Genomic DNA, 25,406 nt, shown 5'->3' with positions numbered 1-25,406 from the left:
GGAGTTTCAGCTTCAACATCAGTCCTTCCAATGAACACCCAGGACTGATCTCGTTTAGGATGGACTGGTTGGATCTCCTTGCAGTCCAAGGGACTCTCAAGAGTCTTCTCCAACACCACAATTCAAAAGCATCAATTCTTCAGCACTCAGCTTTCTTTGTAGTCCAACTCTCACATTCACACATGACTACTGGAAATACCATAGTCTAGACTAGACGGACCTTTGTTGGCAAAGTAATGTCTCTGCTTTTTAATATGCTGTCTAGGTTGATCAGGGAGAAGGCAATGGCACCCCACTCCAGTACTCTTGCCTGGAAAATCCCATGGACAGAGGAGCCTGGTAGGCTGCAGTCCATGGGGTCGCGAAGAGTCGGAGACGACCGACTGACTTCACTTTCACTTTTCACTTTCATGCATTGGAGAAGGAAATGGCAACCCACTCCAGTGTTCTTGCCTGGAGAATCCCAGGGACAGGGGAGCCTGCTGGGCTGCCATCTGTGGGGTCACACAGAGTCGGACACTACTGAAGCGACTTAGCAGCAGCAGCAGCAGCAGCAGGTTGGTCACAACTTTCCTTCCAAGGAGTAAGCGTCTTTTAATTTCATGGCTGCAGTCACCATCTGCAGTGATTTTGGAGCCCCTAAAAACAAAGTCTGACACTGTTTCCACTGTTTCCCCATCTATTTGCCAGAAAGTGATGGGACCAGATGCCATGATCTTCGTTTTCTGAATGTTGAGCTTTAAGCTAACTTTTTCATTCTCCTCTTTCACTTTCATCAAGAGGCTTTTGAGTTCCTCTTCGCTTTCTGCCATAAGGGTGGTGTCATCTGCATATCTGAGGTTATTGATATTTCTCCCGGCAATGTTACATCAAACTAAAAAGCTTTTGCACAACAAAGGAAATTATCAAACCTACAGAATGAAAGAAAATATTTGCCATAATTCTGATAAGGGGTTAATATACAAATACATATGAGGAACTCATAAAATACAATAACAAAAAATACCCCAAACAATCTGCCAGTGGACTTGAAATAGATATTTTTCTAAAGAAGATATGCAAATGGCCAATAAGTACATAGAAAGGTTTTCAACCTCATTAATCATAAGGGAAATGCAAATCAAAACCACAGTATCATATCTCACACCTATTAGAATGACTATTATTAAAAATACAAGAGATGGGGCTGTGGAGAAAAGGCAACAGCACTCTCAGTGAGAAAGTAAACTAGTATAACTACTATGGAAAACAGTATGGGGGATTTTCAGAAAAATTAAAAATAGAACTCTCATATGATATGACAATTCCATTTCTGGATACATACCCAAAGGAAATGAAATGACTTAGGTGAAGAGATATCTGCACATCCATGTTCATTGCATCATTATTTACAATGGCAAAGACATAGACACAACCTAGGAGTCCAGATGATTATAGAAACACATCTCTAAAGTGCTGAAAGGAAACAAAATGCTGTCAACTTAATTCTATATCCAGTGAAAATATTCTCCAGAAATTAAAGTGACTTTGAAAAAGTGACCCTTAACCTCGTATAGGACTTGAACCCGAACAATAATAGACATCTTCGAGGAAGAGAGAGACACTCCGACCTCCCTTTCTTTTGCAACTCCAGGGATTGCAAAGGCATGAGGTGACCCGCCCACACTGCCAGAACCATTTTAAAAACTATATCCATTAATTGCTTCCTAAACTGTTCATACCTACAGAGAAAATAAAAACTGCCCTCTTTCTAAGGAAATTTTATTTTCCTCTCCTTTTATAAAACATTCAATACATTTCTTATCCTTGAGTTTTGAAACATTGCTTCAGTAATCATCCAAATATGAAAATTGCATCAGGTGTGCACATTAGTTCATGGGGCTCTCACAAAGGTTGGTAGGTGCCCAATATGCTACTGGAGATCAGTGGAGAAATAAAGAGAAAGAATGAAAAGACGGAGACAAAGCAAAAACAACACCCAGTTGTGGATGAGATGTGATGGAAGAAGGGTCCGATGCTGTAAAGAGCAATATTGCATAGGAATCTGGAATGTTAGGTCCATGAATCGAGGCAAATTCGAAGTGGTCAAACAGGAGATGGCAAGAGTGAACATCAACATTTTAGGAATCAGTGAATTAAAATGGACTGGAATGGGTGAATTTAACTCAGATGATCATAATATCTACTATCTGGGGCAAGAATCCCTTAGAAGAAATGGAGTAGCCCTCATAATCAACTAAAGAGTCCGAAATGCAGTACTTGGATGCAGTCTCAAAAACAACAGAATGATCTCTGTTCGTTTCCAAGGCAAATCATTCAATATCACAGTAATCCAAGTCTAAGCCCTGACCAGTAACGCTGAAGAAGCTGAAGTTGAACAGTTCTATGAAGACCTACAAGACCTTCTAGAACTAACACCCAAAAAAGATATCGTCTTCATTATAGTGGACTGGGATGCAAAAGTGGGAAGTCAAGAAACACCTGGAGTAACAGGCAAATTTGACCTTGGAGTACAGAATGAAGCATGTCCAAGGCTAATAGAGTTTTACCAAGAGAACGCACTGGTCATAGCAAACACTGTCTTCCAACAACACAAGAGAAGACTACACACGGACATCACCAGATGGTCAACACCGAAATCAGATTGATTATATTCTTTGCAGTCAAAGACAGAGAAGCTCTATACAGTCAGCAAAAACAAGATCAGGAGCTGACTGTGGCTCAGATCATGAACTCCTTATTGCCAAATTCAGATTTAAATTGAAGAAAGTAGGGAAAACCACTAGACCATTCAGATATGACCTAAATCAAATCCCTAACGATTATACAGTGGAAGTGACAAATAGATTTAAGGGACCAGATCTTATAGACAGAGTGCCTGATGAACTATGGATGGAGGTTTGTGACATTGTACAGGAGACAGGGATCAAGACCATCCCCAAGATAAAGAAATGCAAAAAAGCAAAATGACTGTCTGAGGTGGCCTTACAAATAGTGTGAAGAGAAGCAAAGGAGAAAAAGGAAGATATACCCATTTGAATGTGGAGTTCCAAAGAATAGCAAGGAGAGATAAGCAAGTATTCTTCAGTGATCAGTGCAAAGAATCAGAAGAAGACAATAGAATGGGAAAAACTAGAAATCTCTTCAAGAAAATTAGCGATAACAAGGGAACATTTCATGCAAAGATGGGCTCAATAAAGGACTGAAATGGTATGGACCTAACAGAAACAGAAGATATTAAGAAGAGGTAGCAAGGATACACAGAAAAACTGTACAAAGAAAATCTTCACGACCCAGATTATCATGAAATGTGATCACTCGCCTAGAGCCAGACATCCTGGAATGTGAAATCAAGTGGGCCTTAGGAAGCATCACTGCAAACAGATCTAGTGGAGGTGATGGAATTCCAGTGGAGCTATTTCAAATCCTGAAAGATGATGCTGTGAAAGTGCTGCACTCAATATGCCAGCAAATTTGGAAAACTCAGCAGTGGCCATGGGTCTGGAAAAGGTCAGTTTTCATTCCAATCCCAAAGAAAGGCAATGCCAAAGAATGCTCAAACTACCGCACAACTGCACTCATCTCACACGCTAGCAAAGTAATGCTCAAAATTCTCCACGCTAGGCTTCAGCAATACGTGAACTGTGAACTTCCAGATGTTCAAGCTGGTTTTAGAAAAGGCAGAGGAACCAGAGATCAAATTGCCAACATCCACTGGATGATTGAAAAAGCAAGAGTTCCAGGAAAACATCTATTTCTGCTTTATTGACTATGTCAAAGCCTTTGACTATGTGGATCACAATAAACTGTGGAAAATTCTGAAAGAGATGGGAATACCAGACCACCTGACCTGCCTCTTGAGAAACCTGTATGCAGGTCAGGAAGCAACAGTTAAATTGGATATGGAACAACAGACTGGTTCCAAATTGGGAAAGGAGTACATCAAGGCTGTATTGTCACTGTGCTTATTTAACTTATATGCAGAGTACATTATGAGAAACGCTGGGCTGGATGAAGCACAAGCTGGAATCAAGATTGCCAGGAGAAATATCAATAACCTCAGATATGTGGATGACACCACCCTTATAGCAGAAAGTGAAGAAGAACTAAAGAGGCTCTTGATGAAAGTGAAAGAAGAGAGTGAAAAGGTTGGCTTAAAGCTCAACATTCAGAAAACGAAGATCATAGCGTTCGGTCCCATCACTTCATGGCAAATAGATGGGGAAACAGTGGGAAGAGAGGCGGTCTTTAGTTTTTGGGCTCCAAAATCACTGCAGATGGTGATTGCAGCCATGAAATTAAAAGATGCTTGCTCCTTGGAAAAAGTTATGACCAATCTAGACAACATATTAAAAAGCAGAGACATTACTTTGCCAACAAAGGTCCATCTAATCAAGGCTATTATTTTTCCAGTAGTCTGTATGGATGTGAGAATTGAACTATAAAGAAAGCTGAGCGCCGAAGGATTGATGCTTTAGAACTGTGGTGTTGGAGAAGGGTCTTGAGAGTCCCTTGGACTGCAAGGAGATCCAACCAGTCCATCCTAAAGGAGATCAGTTCTGGGTGTTCATTGGTAGGTCTGATGTTGAAGCTGAAACTCCAATACTTTGGCCACCTGATACCAAGAGCTGACTCATTTGAAAAGACCCTGATGCTGGGAAAGATTGAAGATGGGAGGAGAAGGGGATGACAGAGGATGAGATGGTTGGATGGCATCACCAACTCAATGCACATGAGTTTGAGTAAACTCTGGGAGCTGATGATGGACAGGGAAACCTGGCATGCTGCAGTCCATGGGGTTGCAAAAAGTTGGACACGACTGATCCACTGAACTGAACTGAACTGTGCACATTAGTGACGTTTCCAAGTTTTGTCCTTTCATGTATACGAAACAGAATCAAGGCTTACCGCTTATTTCTCAAGGGATATTATTTCTTTTCTTTTCTTTAAAGTCATATTATTTATAAAATATTGAAAAACACAGTCCAACTTCAGTCGGAGAAATGTTATTCCACTCTTACAGCTTATGTCCTATAGGGCGAACTGTGAGTGTATTTATTCATGAACCCTTTTTTTTTTTAATGACTATGTTCTTCAAAGTGTGTGTGAATCCATCAAGGCCTCTCCCCTTCTCTCCACTAGTCCCTCCCCACACAAACAGCTTGAAACCTGTGTTCACAGCCTCACTTACATCAAACTACCTTCCACAGAGCTTCTAACTCGTCATGCAAGGATGCAGGAGAGTTTTCAAGAATGACAAGAAAGATCCTTGCCTAACAGATAACTCATCTCTAAACATATATTGTCAAAACTCCATTTTTTCTTTCAGCAAGGGTTTATTGGGGCCTGTGCTGCAGCAGGGGGAACAAGAACAAGCAACAGCTTCCCTTGCTTGATGTCTCTCTGAAGCAGGTCAAGCTTGTTCTTACATGGGGTGAAGGTAGCTGTGTGTCCAGGGTTCTGGCTGGGCGGATGGCTTAGGTGGTTTGCCCACCCCTCTGGTGGTGTTGAGCTCAGGGGGGCATGCTCAGTACCCTGCTTTTGTTCCCAACACTCTATTTCTGTTCCAGGCTCTTCAAAAGTGGCAGTTGGGTTTTTTGGTCTCTCTGTATCTTTTGTCTAGAATTTGCTCCAACCCTCTGTGCATGCATTTATTTTTAGTCCCATATAGTTTCTTTGTATTTTGTTTCTCCTTTGCAGTTATTTTTAGTCCTGTATAGTTTCTTTGTATTTTGTTGCTCACTTGCAGTTATTTTTAGTCCCATATAGTTTCTTTGTATTTTGTTGCAAGGAGAGGTGTGTCCAGGTGCAAGCACTGTAGCAGTGCAGCAAAGATCCCAGGCCCTCACCTGTCCAGTTCCCCTCTGAGAGACTCCACGCCCTTATTTTTAAGGGGCAAGTGGCCAAAGGCTCTTCTGAAACTTTTTCCTGCTGGACAGGGGCCACAGACCCTAGCATACTCTCGAGGTGTAAAAGTCCTTCGCTGACTGTTTCAAGGAATTGTAGGGACCTGGGCCACTCTCTGTTGGAATGGGCTGAATTCCTTGAGCCATCATGAGTCTTACTTCAAAATTTTGGAGTCTAAAAAACACAAACTTAACCAAAAGGTTAAGCTAACAAGGGCTAAAAAGGAGGTAAACTACAATAACCATTAAAGGGTCTAGAAAGAGAAGGAACCAGGTTAACTTTGGGAGGCCTTCTTTAACTGTTGACCAGACAGGGAGTGATATTGCCCCTGCCAAGAAGCCATTCTGCTTGGGTGTACATTTTTGTTAATCTCCAGGTTAAAGTTTATCATGTTTCTCTAATTTTAGAATAGAGGGTCTCAACCTGTTGGTGCCAGGTCTCCTTCTTGGACCAAAAGGTCTTAGACACAGGTTTACAACAGTAAAGAAGACAATGGAGCCCTAGATTAAATACAGCATCAATCAATATGACTGGAAAGGAAAGGGTTAGAAGAAAATGAAAACCTCCTGTTAGAAAATTGTTTATACCTTGTAGCATCCAAGAGAACAAACTAGAGTCAATTTTCAATTTCCCCACCCATATTGAATAGCAAGGATTGGTTGTTCACTGTTTGCTAAAGTCAAGTGGGCTGTTATCGAATTTTCTCAATATTGGGTTCTGCCTGGTATGGGCATCAGGGCTTTTCTTTGCCTCCCGATCCGCCCTGTTGTTCCTGTGGGTAATTTTAGAATTACCTTTTGATGCCCATGGCAGTGAATGACTGCTACTAGTTTCGGTTTTTGAGTCACTTCTATGAGATGTAAAATCTCAGCCCCGTATTTTTTTTAACTTATTTTGAATTGGAGGATAGTTGCTTTACAATATTGTGTTGGTTTCTGCCATACAACAGCATGAAACAGCCATAAGTATACATATGTCTCCTCATTTTTTAACCTCCCCCAACTTCCTCCCACTTCATCCCACCCCTCTAGGTTGCCCCAGAGCATCAGGTTGAACTCCCTGTATTATACAAGAACTTCTCATTAGCTCTCTCTTTTTATATATGGTAATGTGTATGTTTCAGTGCTACTCTCTCAATTCATCCCACCCTCTCCTTCCCCTGCTGTTTCCAAAGTCTGTTCTCTTCGTCTGAGTCTCTATTCCTGCCCTGCAAATAGGTTCATCAGTACCATTTCTCTAGACTTCATATATATACGTGTTAATATACAAAATTTGTTTTTCTCTTCCTAACTTCACTCTGTACAATAGGCTCTAGGTTCATCCACCTTACTAGAACCGACTCAAACATATCTTTTTTATGGTTGAGTAATATTCCATTGTATATACATACCACAACTTATTTATCCATTCATCTATCGATGGACACTTTGGTTGGTTCCATGTCCAAACTATTGTGAATAGTTCAGCCCCATGTTTAACAGGGGAATTTTTTACATTTAAATTTTTTGCATTTAAGGATTGGGATGTATAGGGACCCCTGCCTCATTTACTGCTCTGTGTCTGGTATCATTGACATTCCCCATTTGGCCTAATAATTGGCAGAATAGGGTACTGCCTGGAAACTGACAGGGCACTAAGAGGCCATGTTTTAAATCTGTGAGGGATTGCAAACCCATTTTTGCTTCCAGCTTTATGGGGTACTGTCTCTTGTCAGGATGAGCAACTTCTGCTTAAGGCTACTTTTTACAGGTTGGACGTTTGTAGCCTTCTCGGGGATGCCTTTGTCCCAAACTGCAGGGTTTGCTGTGTGTAGACTCTGGCAGGGAATAGGCCCTTGTTCCTCCAGCTGATTTGTTTTCATCAGAGTCGAGAGAAGAAGCTGCTCAGGGTCTCCTAGTCATAATATGTCTCCGAGGGAGCTCAGAGGGTCTCTTCCCAGTACACGGTAGAACACTCAGGCACACCCGAAAAGGCATGTGAGACCAAATGCTATTCAAGTTGGCAAATGAGGCCCAGCAAAGCAACAGGTGTGCGTGGGAGACTCCATCAACACCAGTCACAGCACGGCTTTTGGAGGAGATAGGCCGAGGGTGAGAGATCAGGATAGAGTTAAGTAGCTCCTGTATCAGTTTAAAAGTTGATTTTTTTTACCTGCCATGTCAAGGATCACCCAGGGCTCCTCAATAGAGATAAAAATCTCATTGTAGGGAGAGCTGCCAGAATCTCCAGGCCACCCCAGTCATCCAGTGTGGCCATCTCCACAGTGGGAGCTGTCCCCTCCCCTTCAGGACTGAGGGCAGTCCCACTTCCAATGACCTGTTTGTCTGCAGACTGGACATGGACCAGGGGGTTCTTTTTGACATTCTCAGGCTCAGTGACTGGTTGACTTACATTTGAAGCATTCCCCCTTGCTGGTTTTACCTCCAGGCAGATGGCTAAACTTCCTAGGGACCCCTTGGGTTGTCCTGAGGTTGCAAGGCACGGCTGACAGCTGTGGCCTCAGTTTAGCTTGAGCTGTGGCCTGCCCATTTTCATGTCAGTTTCTCTCTTCCTCCTCAGCTTGATCTCAGTTATTAAGTATCCAAAAGGCCACCTCTAGGAGCTGGGGGATCAGGCTTTGTGGGCCTAATTGTGCCTCTAATTTTGGGGCGGACTGTTGTCCCAGTAGGGATTGGCCCTCAGGAGTGGAAGAATCAATATTAGCAAATGTTCTAAAAGCCCTCTCAAGCGGCCCCCTGAAAGAGGGGTGGATTTTCTTTATCTTCTTGGGTCACTCCTTTAATGTTTTCATTAAGCCAGTTAACTGGCTTTTTGATATACTTCCTCATCCCTTCTAATACACATTGGATTGTGTGCTACCTGGCTTCTGTTCCCCCCTGGGAATTATAACTCCAGCAGGGCTACTGATCTGGAAGAGGCAGTCATCTCCACCCATAACAAAATGTTCAGGTTGGTCCCTGGCAAGGTGGTCAGTGCACCCCTCTCAGTTCAGTTCAGTTCAGTCATTCAGTCGTGTCCAACTCTTTGCGATCCCAGGGACTGCAGCACGCCAGGCCTCCCTGTCCATCGCCAACTCCCTGAGTTTACTCAAATTCATGTCTATTGAGTCGGTGATGCCATCCAACCATCTCTTCCTCTATTGTCCCCTTCTCCTCCTGCCTTCAATCTTTCCCAGCATCAGGGTCTTTCCAAATGAGTCAGTTCTTCGCATCAGGTGGCCAAAGTATTGGAGTTTTAGCTTCAGCACCAGTCCTTCCAATGAACACTCAGGACTGATCTCCTTTAGGATGGACTGGTTGGATCTCCTTGCAGTCCAAGGGACTCTCAAGAGTCTCCTCCAACACCACAGTTGGAAAGCATCAATTCTTCAGCACTCAGCTTTCTTTATAGTCCAACTTGCACATCTATACATGACTACTGGAAAAACCATAGCCTTGACGGACCTTTGTTGGCAAAGTAATGTCTCTGCTTTTTCATATGCTGTCTAGGTTGGTCATAACTTTCCTTTCAAGGAGCAAGCGTCTTTTTATTTCATGGCTGCAGTCACCATCTGCAGTGATTTTGGAGTCCCCCTAAATCAGAGCACCCCTCTGCTGCTGCCCAAATTCTCTGCTTTTCCTCAGAGGTACAGCAAGTAGATAGGACTATTTGGATATCCCTCCAAGTTAAATGAGAGGCCAGAGTCAAGGTCTGAAACCCTTCAACCAACTTATTAGGGTCTTAAGAAAACCATCTCAGTCTCTGAAGTCGTGTTTGACTCTTGCAATCCAATGGACTGTAACCTGCCAAACTCCTCTGTCCATGGGATTCTCCAGGCAAGAATACTGGAGTGGGTTGTCATTTCCTTCTCCAGAGGATCTTCCCGACACAAGAATCGAACCCTGGTCTACTACATTGCAGGCAGATTCTTTACCAACTGAGCTATGAGGGACGCCCTCTGTTTGCATTGGTCTAAACTGGTTAAAGAGAAGGGCACATATTCTCTGATTGTCCCTTCACCATTTGCCTGGGGCATATGGGGGATGTACTTTTCCTGATTTGGGGTAATAGGAATTTCCACTACGGGTTACCCTGGAGGGATTAGTCTCTCCTTCCTAGGATAATGGGATATAAATGAACATAGGGAGGTGGAGTGTGGGATTGGTCAGAGGTTTCTGGAGAAGTAGGTGCCTCTGAAGAAATAGGTGGCTCCGGAGAAGAAGGGGAAACTTGGTTTCACCCTGAAAATTGAGGCAGGTTAACAGGGAATCATCTAAAATGTCGGGAGTGTTTTCTGATTCCCCAGGCCACAGGGAGCAGGGTTTTGGTAAAGGACCATGAAGACTTGGCCGTATGGAACTTCAGTCCATTTTCCCATCTTGTGACAGTAAAGATCCAATTGCAAGACAGTACTGTAATTCAGAGACCCATTTACAGGCCATTTTTCTCCATCCCACCAACTTAACAGGCAGTGTTATGACAAAGTTTAAGTTTTCTCCTTTTTAGCCCATTTATTTTTTTTTAATTTCCAATTTTTAAAAATACATTCCAGAGGTGTTTCTTCTGGCTTAGAAGAGGAGGTTACTGAATAACCTGCAACCGAGAGCACTCCTGGAAATGACGCTCAGAGACATTTACTAGGACCTTTCTGTCTAAAGGGGATCAGAGTGTCCTCTGAATGCCCCTCTTACTTAATGGGATTCTGAGTGTCCTCTACTCTCCCACTGATGCCTATCCAGATGTCTCTGGTTGTCCCTTGTGCCAAGTGTCCTCAATAGGGGATGTTTGAACCAGTGCCAGCGTGTTGCCAGGGCTGTCCTTGAGGGAGATCTGTTGTCTATAAAGCTTATGTCCGATAACAATTTTCCCTATGTTGGGCTATATTCCTTGAGGCTGAGCATCTATAAAGCGTAGGACATGGACTGCTTAGAAGTGGCCAGCCCAATAGGTAGTCTGTAACAAAGTATGAGGCTGCCAAGGCCTGAAGTGAAGGGGATCTTAGAGCTGCAAAATGGAACTCCTGGAGGAGCTGGAGTTCGATGCAATGGAAAATGCCTTCTGGGTCAGGACCTGAGGCCCTAGAGGTGGGAGTATTCCCATGGGGGATTTTTTTGGACATAGAGTAAGGTGAGAGACTAGAGAGCAGAAAATCCCCAAATCCCCAAATCCCCAAAACTGGGGAGAGCCTGATGATTCTTTCTGACATAGGCAACAGTTTTGACAATGTTTCCCATGTCATTTAACATACCAACCCACTGAGATTAGAATCTCTTTTTGGGATGCTCCAGTAGCACTTTGAAGGACCCCCTCAAAGTAGCTGGAGATTAAAAGAACTTTAAGTAGAATTTGATATTTGGGAAGTCTGTCAAAACTTTTGAAAAGCTTTAAAACACCCAGTCTGATAGACTCAAAGGCCACTGTGGAACAATTATCCCTTGAGTTAGGTGAAAAAAGAGAAGATTTCAAAAACAATTACAGGACTTCCCTGGCCCAGGGATCAAGAATCAGCCTGCCAATGCAGGGGACATGGGTTTCATCCCTGGTTCAGGAAGATCCCACATGCCGTGGAGTAACTGAGCCCATGTGCCGCAACTACTGAGCCCGTGTGCCCAGAGCCCATGCTACACAAGAGAAGCCATCGCAATAAGAAACTCGTGCACTGCAACAAAAAGTAGCTCCCACTCACTGCACCTAGAAAAAACCCAGGCGGGAGTGAAGATTCGGGGCAGCCAAAAATAAATAAATAAAATTGAAAAAACAAAACAAAACAGATCACTTAAAGGCACAGAAACTCACATAATCCGATATCAAAGGCTGCATTCCAGGAAAAGTTTGTTCTCTTATGAAAGAGAGAAACTAAATCCAGTCTTGCATCAGCTTGCTCTTAACAAAATCCATTTACCTAATTAAATTTAATCCAACCTTAGAAAATCCTGAACACATACAAAATTCTTTTCTCAGTGTTCCTCTTCTGCAGACCTCATGCAACTTTCTGTAGTCATACTTTGTCCCTTATTCTTCCCATTTAGAAATAACCAGCTTTAGGACAAAAATCACCTTTTTTCCTTTAACAAAATATATTTCCATTCCTCGTACCTTCTTTTCTGAAAACACACCTCCTACTTTGCTTAAGCAACCATGAACTGTCTTTACATTAGTATTCTATAGATTGCTAGAGAACATCTCAAAGTGGCACCAAAGAGCTTTAGTTTCTCTCTCACAAGAAGACAAAAGTAGGTAAATTTTAGACCTGTTTAGAAACTTAAACTTCCCAATAGTTTATATTATTTGAAATGGCCTGGATGCTCAATGAATTCTTATCATTTAACTTAATTTTAACTTACCAAGATTTAAAGAGACTGTTTCAGATGGATGTTTCTAAAACATAATTATTTCTGTAGAGTTTGCCCCAAATTTCTTATCCCAATTATATTTACTTGAAAATTTAATCATATCAGGTTATTTTTCCTGTTGACAAATTTCATAATAAAAACAAACGTTCTTATTGACTTCCAGGAACCCTAGGGAAAATTAATGTGTTATACTTAATTCTGATGACTCTAAAGACAGGTTTGTATTAATTAAATCCATAAGCTTAAGCTAGCTCCAAGATCAGATATTAATTCAATATTGAGTATTTCCCAGATCACATGAACACAAGTTGATTCTGGTGGGACAGAACCAGAGTTTTCCCACTTGAATTTAAAATGGTCCCTTTTTTCCCCCTCAGTCTGGGGCACCTCAGAAGAGTCAGGTAATTCCTGAAAGCCCAAGCAGAATAATTACACTCCAAGGCCCAGAACAGAGATGCAAGCCCCGTTGAGCTCAGGCAGAAAGAATAGTTGCATTGCAATGGCAGAGAGGAGAGAAATGCAAGCTCCTCCAGCCCAGGTAGAACACTTATATTGCAAAAGCAGAAGAGGGAAAAATACAAACTCCTTTCTTTTGTTTTTGTTCTTTAAAATCCCACAGAGTAACTCAAGGCTGGAGTTTCAGGCAATGAGAACTGCAGTTGTATTTCAAGATTTAAATGCTCCACTATGCCCACAATTTTGGCAGAGAATTGCAGGAGCACTTGGCCAGACAAAACTACATAAAACAAACAAACCAATGACAAAAACTTAAAGACACAAGAAGTTTTCAGGATAAAGGGGACAGGAGTGCAAATATAAGGATCAAGAGAGAGGTAAAGAAAGGAGGGACAGAGAAGACTGAAAAAAGGAAAAGAGACAACAGCAAAATAAAGATGAGATTACTAGAAAGGTAGGACTACACAATATGAGATTTAAGCCTCTATCACTCCTGTCAGGGGGAGCCTGATGAACCATCTGTGTAAGACACACCTCTCCCACTTTTGCTTGTCACCCATCAAGGTGAGCCATTGCCAGCTAGAGGGGCCAGGTCTCACAAGCTGAAAAGTGATGCTGTAGCTGCCCGAAGTCTACTCTCTCAAAAGGATGGAACAGAGAGAGGAGAGGCAGAGAGAACAAGTAAAGAGGCTTCAGAAGAAGGAAAAGGACAAGTTGGAGGGAAAAGCATTGTCTGAATGCGGGTACTGAGGCCCCCAGAAGCCAGGAAGCCAGACTTCCCAACCTCGGTGAAGCTGAAACAAGATGGTCAGGTGGCCACTTGTCACCCATGGGGAAGTTGCATCCAGTGGTCCAGGAGGTGCCAAGAACCTCTCCCCAGAAGGGCACAACTGTCCTACATTGTGAGCCCTAAAGCTGGTAATGGCCAGTGTTCCTGGCCTTCCTCGATCAATAGAAAGTGACTAGAGTTCAGACAAGAAATTCAGGCAAAGTGTTATTGGGGCCCTTGCTGCAGCAGGTGGGAAAGAGATAAAACAACAATTTCCCTTGCCCACTTGCTCCCCTAAAATTATTTTTTATGTTGCTTAAAAAGAACATATCCTTTAAAAAAAAAGTGCATCTTGTCATTCTTTTAAAACTATCAACTCTGTCGGTGGAAAAAGTTTTAATCATAGGCATTCTGTGTTGGTATAAATGTCTCTCTGCCAACAGTTGTTGAAATATAAGAATAGAGAGGTTTTACAAAATAAATTTACAAAATATTTTTGGATCTTATCCAAAAATAGAATGAAATCTGGTTTTTACTCTGTCTCTGTTATCAATGTCATGTTCTAATTTACCCTAAATGGTATCAAAATGTTTGCCCCGTCTTCCTAACTTGACCTGTGAACAGTTTTCCTGCTTCCATTCCTGCAGCCACATAGACCAGGATAGGAATCTTGCCCCATCGTTTACTGCTGTATGATTTTAGGAAAGGTATTGGACATGCACATGTTCAAGCCTTGTCTCCTCATCTGTAAAATGGGAACAGTAATACCTTCTCAGAATGAAAGTGGACCATGTGTGGAAAAGATTGCCTTAGTCAGGTTTCCTTGATTAAGAGATTGTTAGTTTTGTTTGTTTCTAAGAGAATGAATAATTAACAAAACAAAGTAACTTACCTATATTAGTTTTAAAAATGAAGGCAGTGGATTTTTCTGGAAGAATAGTGGGGTAATTTATGTCATTAAGCCAAAGAAACACTGAACAGCACGGTTCAGAAAGGGCAGATACCGGTGCAGCTTCAGGGACCTTAGCAGCTGTTCCTTTCGTTCAAAAATGTCCTGCCATTAACATGACTCATCTTTAAACTTTTTTAGCCCTACACGTCACTCAGCATAGATTTTCAAGAAAAAGAAACTGATCACTTCCCTCTGGCTAACAGATGGGTCTTTCTCAGTTTCCTCTCCTCCAGATCCAATCAGCTGTGGCTAGGGAGGAGGTTCCCATATCTCAAATAGGTTCGCAGGGCCTAGGAGGAAAGCAAGGTTCATATGTACCCCACAATGTATGTGGTTCCAGTGCATGGAAGTGCACATAATGAGTGGTTAATGAATATTTGCAATTTTTGTTATTGTTGAGAGTGTAACCTGTCATTTTCAGACTCCATGTGTTTGATTATATCATTTTTAACCACTGAAGTATTATTCTTCCTCTATTTGAATGAAAATGAAATAATCATTCATTTATTCTTTAATCCAGAAAATATTTATTTCATGCTTTCATATGAATCAAATGGTGTTCTTGGCAATGGGGATGGAGTGAAAAACAAAGTCCCTGCCTTCAAGGAACTTATATTCTAAAGGGGGTGGGGACTCTGGGAAGAACTGTACCTGTAAACCATGAATTAATATAATGTGAGGTAGTAAGAAGTTCCACAGTTTGAGGGAATAAATAATGACAGAGGAGGAAGAATGAGGTCTAAATGTGAGAGATAAATAGGGTCTGTGGGCTGAGGTAAGGAATTTAATTTTTATTTCTAGAGTGCTGTAAACCTGCTAAAAGATTGTGAATAGGGAGATGGTGAGATCAGAATTATATTTATAAAAAGTCATCCTGGCTATTACATGGAGAATGATTGGAGTGGAACAAGATAAAAAGCAAGATAGAAAGACAGTTGGCAACTGCGGTCACCCAGGACAACGGTGGCAGTAGCCGCGAAGTAGTTAAGAATGATCAGAGTTAGGACGTTTATGTGTTTTGTTGCATTATGAAATATTTCAAGCACACAAGTATAGAGGATAATAGATTGATACCTACTTTCCAATTCTATCATATCTTAACATTTTGCCATATTTGCTTCAGATCTTTTTTTTTTGAGAGAAAACTTTACAAATATAGTAAACCCCCCAAGAATAGCCTCCAGATCCTAGTCCCTTCTTCTCAGAGGGATCCACTTTCCTGGTTTTAATACTCATCATTCGCGTGTATGTTTTCGAACTTCTAGCATGTATTTACATATCCATAACTATACAGCATTATTTTCCCCTTTTGCAAAACTTATATAAAAGGTATGTAACTTTTACAGCTTGATTTTTTCACTTAGCATTTTTTAGGGGGTTGTCCATATTCATATATGCAATTCTGGCTTATTCATTTCTTTCATACTCTAAACATAGCATTCTTTTGCAGGAACACACTACAATACATATAGTCATTCTGTCCTTGACAGACAAGTTATTTTTAATTTTTTGCTGTTACAGTGAAGTAATAAATATTCTTGTACATATCTCCTGGTGCACATGTGCATGTATAAAAGTTTCTCTAAGTTAGTGCTTCCTAACCTTTTTCAGATCATGCACACAAAAAAAATAATAATATTTCTGAGGCATGTTCATAAACTGGAGGGGGTCTAGGAATGTCTACACATGGAGCTTGGTGAAAAAGATCATTACTTTTTTCTTATTATAAGAAAAATGGAATACTAAAGTATTAAGGAAAATGTAAATCTTAAATTTGTTTAAAACTTCCAAACAGAAAACTTCACGAGTTTTAATGAAAAGCTTGAGAGGACTTCTGTGGTCAGATTTAATGTTTGAATTGTCTGTATTTCCTGGTCAAGACATGTTAATGACAATATCTTCAAATTCTTGCAGACACAATTTAAGATATTTTGTATTTTTCAATCATTCAAAAGTTGAAATTATATTTTAAAAATCCAGTAGCCAGTCTCTTTCTATCATTGACAAATTTAATTTTGAAATCTTTTTTTTTTTTGAAATCTTTTTATGACAAATAAAATAGGTTTTAGATTCCAGTTCTGTAGATAGAACACAGTTCCCTCCTGTATACTCCAGTTTCCTTTATTATTAGCATCTTTTAAAAATGTCAACGTTTATCTTCTATTGGAGTGTAGTTGATTTACAATGTTGTGTTAGTTCAGGTTTACAGCAAAGTGATTCAGTTACACATATGCAAATATCCATTCTTTTTCAGATTCTTTGCCCATGTAGTTTATTACAGAGCACTGAGTGGAGTTTCCTGTACTATGCAGTGGTTACCGTCTTGTGTTAATGTATGTCACAACTGGGCTTCCCGGGCGGTGCTAGTGGTAAAGAACCCACCTGCTAATGCAGGAGACTTAAGAGACAGGCTTTCAATCCCTGGGTTGGGAATCCCTTGGAGGAGGGCATGGCAACCCACTCCAGTATTCTTGCCTGGAGAATCCCATGCACAGAGGAGCCTGGTGGGCTACAGTCCATGGGGTTGCAAAGAGCTGGACATGACTGAAGCAACTTGGCACACACACATGCATGTCACAACTAATGAACAGATACTGAGTCGTTAGTACTAAAGTTCACACTTGATTCAGATTTCCTTAGTTCTTATACATTATCCTTTTTCTATACCAGGATCCAGCCAGAATATCATATTACAAGGGTCCCCAACCCTGGGACATGGACCAGTATGGGCCCATGGTCTGTTAGAAACCAGGCTGCACAGCAGGTGAGTAGTGGGCAAAGCTGGTTCTTTTGCGTTTACAGAACTTCCCATTGCTCACATTACTGCCTGAGCTCTGCTTCATGTCAGATCATCGTAAAAGCAATGTACTTAAATCATCCCCAAACTATCTCCCCCATCCTATTCATGGGGAAATTATTTTCCATGAAACCAGTCCCTGGTGCCAAAAGGGATATGGACTGCTTCCACATCATGCTTAGTTGTTGTGTCTCCTCAGACTCTTCTTTGCTGTGACAGTTTCTCTCACTTCCTTATTTTCAATGACCTTGACGCTTTTAAAGAATACTGGTCAAATGGTTTGTAGAATGCTCCTTCACTGAGATTTGCCTGATAACTTTCCCCATGATTAAACTGGGGATGTGTGTGTTGTGTGTGTAGGGGGGCTTCCCAGGTGGTGCTAGTGGTCAAGAACCCAGCTGCCAACACAGGAGACCTAATAGATGTGGGTTCGATCCCTGAGTTGGGAAGATCCCCTGGAGGAGGGCATGGCAACCCACTCCAGTATTCTTGCCTGGAACATCCCATGGACAGAACAACCTGGCGGGCTACAGTCAATAGGATAGCAAAGAGTCGGACACGACTGAAGTGACTTAACTTGAAGTGAGCTTGACTTAGCTCACACATGTGCGTGTTTTGAGAGGAAGATCACAGAGGTAAACTGCCATTCTCATCACATAATATCAAGGGTATGTACAGTCATTATGGCTTCTTTTTTTTAATTATTTATTTATTTGGCTGCGTCCAGCCTTAACTGGGGCACTCAGGATCTTCCTTGCATCATGTGGATCTTTTGCTGCAGTCCACAGACTCTCTAGTTAAGACTTGCAGGCTCAGTTGTTGTGGCATATGGGCTCTCCAGTTGTGCTCAGGCTCCAAAGCGCTGGGGCTTAGTTGCTCCTAGATATGTGGGCTCTTAGTTCCCTGAACAGGGATCACACCTGAGTCCCCTGCATTGCAAGGAGGATTCTTAACCCATTAAACCACCGGGGAAGACCCCATCATGGCTTATTATATCTCATCAGAGCCTGAGAGATGATAAAACACTGTTTCAAGACAATCTCTGTCATAGAGAAGTAAAAGAGACTTGTAGCAGCTTCCGGTCCTTTAAAATTTTGTTGAAACTCAGAAACAAAAAAACCAAATAACCTGATTTAAAAATGAGTACAGGAACGAATGGTTTCCCAGGTGGCACTAGTGGTAAAGAACCTGCCTGCCAATGCAGGAGACATAAGAGACTGGGTTCGATCCCTGGGTCTGGAAGATCCGCCGGAGGAGGGCATGGCAACCCACTCCAGTATTCTTGCGTGGAGAATCCCATGGACAGAGCAGCCTGGCAGGCTTACAGTCCATATGTCACAAAGAGTCGTACATGACTAAAGCGACTTCGCATGCATGCACAAAGGACTGAATAGACATTTCTCCAAAGAAGTTATACTGAAGGCCAATAAGTGCATGAAAAGATGCTCAATATCACTAACCATTCAGTTCAGTTCAATTCAGTTCAGTCGCTCAGTGGTGTCCAACTCTTTGCGACCCCATGAATCGCACCACGCCAGGCCTCCCTGTCTGTCACCAACTCCCGGAGTTCACTCAGACTCAAGTCCATCGAGTCGGTGATGCCATCCAGCCATCTCATCCTCTGTTGTCCCCTTCTCCTCCTGCCCCCAATCCCTCCCAGCATCAGAGTCTTTTCTAATGAGTCAACTCTTCTCATGAGGTGGCCAAAGTACTGGAGTTTTAGCTTCAGCATCATTCCTTCCAAAGAACACCCAGGGCTGATCTCCTCTAGAATGGACTGGTTGGATCTCCTTGCAGTCCAAGGGACTCTCAAGAGTCTTCTCCAACACCACAGTTCAAAAGCATCAATTCTCTGACACAGCCTTCTTCACAGTCCAACTCTCGCATCCATACGTGACTACTGGAAAAACCATAGCCTTAACTAGATGGACCTTTGTTGGCAAAGCAATGTCTCTGCTTTTCAGTATGCTGTCTAGGTTGGTCATAACTTTTCTTCCAAGGAGTAAGCATCTTTTAATTTCATGGCTGCAGTCACCATCTGCACTGATTTTGGAGCCCCCAAAAATAAAATCTGACACTGTTTCCACTGTTTCCCCATCTATTTCCCATGAAGTGATGGGACCAGATGCCATGATCTTCATTTTCTGAATGTTGAGCTTTAAGCCACTTTTTCACTCTCCACTTTCACTTTCATCATGAGGCTTTTTAGTTCCTCTTCACTTTCTGCATAAGGGTGGTGTCATCTGCATATCTGAGGTTATTGATATTTCTCCCGGCAATCTTGATTCCAGCTTGTTTCTTCCAATCCAGCGTTTCTCATGATGTACTCTGCATGTAAGTTAAATAAACAGGGTGACAATATGCAGCCTTGACGAACTCCTATTCCTATTTGGAACCAGTCTGTTGTTCTAACTGTTCTAACAGTCCAGTTCTAACTGTTGCTTCCTGACCTGCATACAGATTTCTCAAGAGGCAGATCAGGTGGTCTGGTATTCCCATCTCTTTCAGAATTTTCCAGTTTATTGTGAGCCACACAGTCAAAGGCTTTGGCATAGTCAATAAAGCAGAAATAGATGTTTTTCTGGAACTTTCTTGCTTTTTCTATGATCCAGCAGATGTTGGCAATTTGATCTCTGGTTCCTCTGCCTTTTCTAAAACCAGCTTGAACATCAGGAAGTTCACGGTTCACATATTGCTGAAGCCTGGCTTGGAGAATTTTGAGCATTACTTTTACTAGCGTGTGAGATGAGTGCAATTGTGCGGTAGTTTGAGCATTCTTTGGCATTGCCTTTCTTTGGGATTGGAATGAAAACTGACCTTTTCCAGTCCTGTGGCCACTGCTGAGTTTTCCAAATGTGCTGCCATATTGAGTGCAGCACTTTCACAGCATCATCTTTCAGGATTTGGAATAGCTCCACTGGAATTCCATCACCTCCACTAGCTTTGTTCGTAGTGATGCTTTCTAAGGCCCACTTGACTTCACATTCCAGGATGTCTGGCTCTAGGTCAGTGATCACACCATCATGATTATCTGGGTCGTGAAGATCTTTTTGTATAGTTCTTCTGTGTATTCTTGCCACCTCTTCTTAATATCTTCTGCTTCTGTTAGGTCCATACCATTTCTGTCCTTTATCGAGCTCATCTTTGCATGAAATGTTCTAGGGAATTGCAAATCAAACAACAAGGAGATATCATCTGATACCTATTATGATGGATAGTATTAAACACCAGAATATAACAAGGGTGGATGAGCATGTGGAGAAGTTGGAACCATTGCACACTGCTGGCAAGAATGTAAAATGGCACAGCTGCTTTGGAAAACATGACAACTCCTCAAAAAATAAAATTACCATATGATCCACTAATTTCACTCCTGGGTATATACACCCCAATATTGAAAGCAGGATTTAGGAGAGAGATTTGTTCGCATTAGTCACAATAAAAAGTGGAACCAACCTACTATTGACTCAATGTCTGTGTCCCTCAAAAACCCATTTGTTGATGCTTCAATCCCCATTGTGATGCTATTTGGAGGTGGGGCCTCTGGGCAGTAATTAGGTTTGGTTGAGGTCATGAAGATGGAAGCCCTAGGATTGGATTAATGCCCTTATAAGATCAAGAAACCAGAGATCTCTCTCCCCATCACTTATGGAAATAGTAAGAAGATGGTCAAATGCAAACCAGGAAGGGGAGCCTCATCAGACACCAAATGCTAGCACCTTGATCTTGTATGTCCCAGCCTCCAGAACTATGAGAAATAAATGTTAACTGTTTGAGCCACACAGTCTGTGGTATGTCGTTTCATTAACCCAATCTGATTAAGATACAACCTAATTGTTCATGGACAGATAAACGGATAAACAAAATATGGTATACACATACAATGGAATATTATTCAGCCTTAAAAGAGAAGAAAATTTTGCCATATGCTACATTATGAATGAGCCAGTCACAAAAAGACACATACCATGTAATTCCATTTATATGAGGTACCTAGAGTAAAGTTAAGGTGGAATATTTTGCCATATGCTACATTATGGATGAGCCAGTCACAAAAAGACACATACCATGTAATTCCATTTATATGAGGTACCTAGAATCAAGTCAAGGTGGATATGTTTTGCTCTTTCGCTCAGGCCCGTGGCGCCGGCAGGATGGGCAAGTGTCGCGGTCTTCGTACTGCCAGGAAGCTCCGAAGCCACCAACGAGACCAGAAGTGGCATGATAAGCAGTACAAGAAAGCCCATCTGGGCACAGCCCTGAAGGCCAACCCTTTTGGCGGCGCTTCTCACGCCAAGGGAATTGTGCTGGAAAAAGTAGGAGTTGAAGCCAAACAGCCAAATTCTGCCATCAGGAAGTGTGTCAGGGTTCAGCTAATCAAGAATGGCAAAAAAATCACTGCTTTGGTACCCAATGATGGTTGCTTGAATTTTATTGAGGAAAATGATGAAGTTCTGGTTGCTGGATTTGGTCGCAAAGGTCATGCTGTTGGTGACATTCCTGGAGTCCACTTTAAGGTTGTCAAAGTAGCCAATGTCTCTCTTTTGGCTTTATACAAAGGTAAGAAGGAAAGACCAAGATCATAAATTTTGATGATGAAAGCACGATAGTAATAAATTTTCCTATACCAAAAAAAAAAAGGTGGATATGTTTTATGTGTTATTCTACTTAAGTAGGACATTCCACAGAGAAGGCAATGGCACCCCACTCCAGTACTCTTGCCTGAAAAATCCCATGGACGGAGGAGCCTTGCAGGCTGCAGTCCATGGGGTCGCTAGGAGTCGGCCACGACTGAGCAACTTCACTTTCACTTTTCACTTTCATGCATTGGAGAAGGAAATGGCAACCCACTCCAGTGTTCTTGCCTGGAGAATCCCAGGGACGGGGGAGCCTGGTGGACTGCCGTCTCTGGGGTCGCACAGAGTCAGACACGACTGAAGCGACTCAGCAGCAGAGTAAAGTTAAGGAGAAAGCAGAATGGTGTTTGTCAGGGGTTGGGGGGAAGAAGAGAATAGGGAGTTACTGCTTAGTGAGTATAGCGCTTCAGTTTAGCAAGGTGAAAGGAGTTCAGGAGATGAACGGTGGTGATGGTTGTACAAAATGTGACTATACTTAATGGCACTGTATTGTACACTTGAAAGGGTTTAAGATGGTAAATTTTAGGTTGTGTATATTTTATCACAATTTTTTAAATTGTAGAAGGCTTCCCCTATCATGCTCAACGTTGGTAAATGTTCCATATGTATTTAAAATAATGCATTTTCTGCAAGTCCCATTCTGGGTCTTCTCACAGGCCCACCTCAGACAGATATGGTTGAGTCTGATCAGAACTGGGACCTGGGGACAAATCAGCGCACCCCACCTGGCAGGGAGCTACTGCAGTGTTTGGACAAGGATTTCTCCTGGTGACTTTAGGAAAAAACAGTCATCCGTCTTTTATTAATCATATGAAATTCTTCTGATAAAGCTGCACACAAGGCATGTGGCTTACTTGAAAGCGAGAAAGGCACATTCTTCTCTCAATCCATTTTCTCAGAGGAGGGAAAGAAGGGTCTGAGTGTACGTGCTTTGTGGGAGATTTACCAGGTGGCTTAATAGGTAAAGAATCCGCCTGTTAATGCGGGAGATGCTGATTCGATCACTGGGTTGGGAAGATCACCTGTAGGAGGGCATGGTAACCCACTCCAGTAGTCTTGCCTGGAGAATCCCATGGACAGAGGAGCCGGGGTGTGGGGGTGGGGGTGGGGCTACAGTCCATGGGGTGGCAGAGTCGGACACGACTGAAGCAGCTGAGCATGCACGCACATTATTTGTAGTGACCGAGTCAGATTTGTTAATTATGCAGTTCCAAAAATCTGTATCTTTAATGATTTTGTTTGCTTTTTGTATCAATTACTGAGATAGTATGGTAAAATGCTTCACTATACTTGTGGGGTTTTGTTTTACTTCTCATTGTAGTTCTGTATGATATATTAAGGACATGTCATTTAAGTGCATACACCTTTAAAATTGCTGTGTTTTGCTGGTGAACTGAACTCATTAAGTCCTTAATATGGTAGCTGCATCAGGTCTATAAATGTAGACCATTTATAGTTCTTCCTGGTCCAGAGGCAATTTACTAATCAGAGGTCATTTTTCTCATAAACCTCTATTATGTTTCCAGGTGAAAAGAGCTAGAAAATTAACTGAAGGTCAAGTTTTCATGCGGAAAGGAAAAGGGTTTTGTTAACACTTTACCCACAGTGGGTTTTTTTTTAATCAGTCTGAAAATCTCCAATTTTATCTTGTCATATATTGCTTCTGCCTCATTTTGGTTTTTTGCTCTTTGAGGACTCCAATGAAAACATTTGGTAGACTTTTTCAACATTATCTTTTCTGTCACAAATTTATGTCTAACATTTTCTTACACATTTTCCATCTTTTTGTTTCCCTTAGCTTCATTCTAGTCTTCTAACATGTTCCAGTTATTCTTTTAAATTGTGTGTAATATACTATTAAACCTATCCATTGAAGTCTTTAACTTCTTAATTCTATAGTATCTATAATTTTTTTCAAGGTTTGCTTGTTAATTTACTTACTTGTGTAAGCATGTTTTTATTGCAGTCTTTTTCTGATTTTTGATTACGTGTTGGTCATTTAACTTGGAAAATTATCTGTAGGTTAATTTGAGGTTTGGGGTGATAAGATCTTTACCTGGAGAGAATTTTTGTTTCTGCCCAGTGTATGTAGAGTACCATCCTGGACCTATTTTTCAATATTCAAGGAGTGAGATTTACTGATTAGTAGAAAAACTGAATGCAATTTGTGGACGTGCTGACATTTCCGGTTTATTTTTACTCTGTGGGGTCTTGTATTAAATATCGGGGTTGTTTATTGGACTTTGCAAGTTATATTTCAGTTTGTTGTTTAGTTGCTAAGTCGTGTCTGACTCTGCAATCCCATGGACTGCAGCTCGCCAGGCTCCTCTGTCCATGGGATTTTCCAGGCAAGAATGCCGGAGTGGGAGTTGCCATTTCCTTCTCCGAGGGATCTTCCTGACGCAGGGATTTAACCCGCTATTCCTGTCTCCCGTATTGGCAGGTGGATTCACCACTGAACCACCAGGGAAGTCCCAGTTTATAGATTTTACTTTTGGATTGTCAAATTCCTCAGGATAAATGTTCAGTTTAAATGTCTGGAATATTGCCTTCTAGGATTTTGTCTGGATAACTCTTTACTTTTGGCACTTGCTAATGATTTTCTAAATCCAGAATTTTGTTCTCAGTTGTAGAGTTGTACCAAGTTACCAAGTCTCTAACATATAAGCTAGGGTAAAACCATCCTTGCATTACTGGGGTAAAATCTGCTTATATGTTAGATAGGATAATTAATTTTTGTCTGGTTTTGGCACTGAGGTTATGACAGTATTTTAAAATAAATAAAGAAGTTAGTCTCATTTTAAAATTCTCTCTACAGTATTAGAAATCAGATCATTGGTTATTTCTGGTGCAGGAGGGAATTTTCTGGGGTGATGAAAGTGCTGTGTCTTGATAAACATTTTTCAAAACTAAATGAATAGTTCACTTAAGATATGAGGGTTTATCTATGTTATCTATACCTTAATAAAAATTGTTCAAATATTAATAATTGCTGAACCTTGTTGGAAAGTATATTTATCGTGTTATGCTTTCAAATTTTGTGTTAAAAATGGGAATATAAAATATAAATTCATTGTTCATTTTCTTTTCATACTGTTCAGTAAAGGCTAAGGCAGAATGCAAAAGGTGTGAAGAAATCTGATTAAAATAGATGTGCGCTTGGCAAAGAAAGGTGGCTTGAAACTATGTAGGAGCCTTGAATACAGATACAGGGAAAAATGAAGAAGTCAATGGAAACCAAATGAGAGATACTGAGATCAAGAGACTGATGGATGTACAGACAGGCAGGGAAAGGATTAAGACAGGTGCTTGGAAAGTAAATTCAGTATCTCATGCATCATCCAACTAGAAAAGAATCTTCTTTTCTAAAGTACTAGAATATATCATATAGATATTAAGTGCTTAATACTTTTGGTGTGTGCTTATCAGCTGTTTAAATACAAAAACAATCACCTATCAAAGGTAAGTTTATAAAGTATAGTAAAATTCCTGATCTCACTTAATTCTTCAACATCCTGAGGTCTGGAATAGATTAGAAAAACGGAATTGAGACTTT

General features: G+C 41.4%; 1 protein-coding gene across 1 annotated transcript; it reads left to right on the top strand.

Moving 5' to 3' along the window:
- Nucleotides 1-21,342: 21,342 nt before the first annotated feature.
- On the top strand, nucleotides 21,343-21,842 carry LOC102280739 (small ribosomal subunit protein uS12-like). Its single transcript, XM_070361601.1, has one exon. It carries the CDS (start codon nucleotides 21,368-21,370, stop codon nucleotides 21,797-21,799), a length of 432 nt encoding a protein of 143 aa, XP_070217702.1. The 5' UTR covers nucleotides 21,343-21,367; the 3' UTR covers nucleotides 21,800-21,842.
- Nucleotides 21,843-25,406: the final 3,564 nt, after the last annotated feature.

Source organism: Bos mutus, chromosome 24 (assembly GCF_027580195.1).
Source record: "Bos mutus isolate GX-2022 chromosome 24, NWIPB_WYAK_1.1, whole genome shotgun sequence".
NCBI classification, from domain to species: domain Eukaryota; kingdom Metazoa; phylum Chordata; class Mammalia; order Artiodactyla; family Bovidae; genus Bos; species Bos mutus.
The sequence above is the reverse complement of the archived record's forward strand: the minus strand, read 5'-3'. Positions and strand labels throughout refer to the sequence as shown.

Excerpts from the sequence above, each read along its gene's own strand:
- LOC102280739 (XM_070361601.1), top strand. The coding sequence starts at position 21,368 with ATGGGCAAGTGTCGCGGTCTTCGTACTGCCAGGAAGCTCCGAAGCCAC.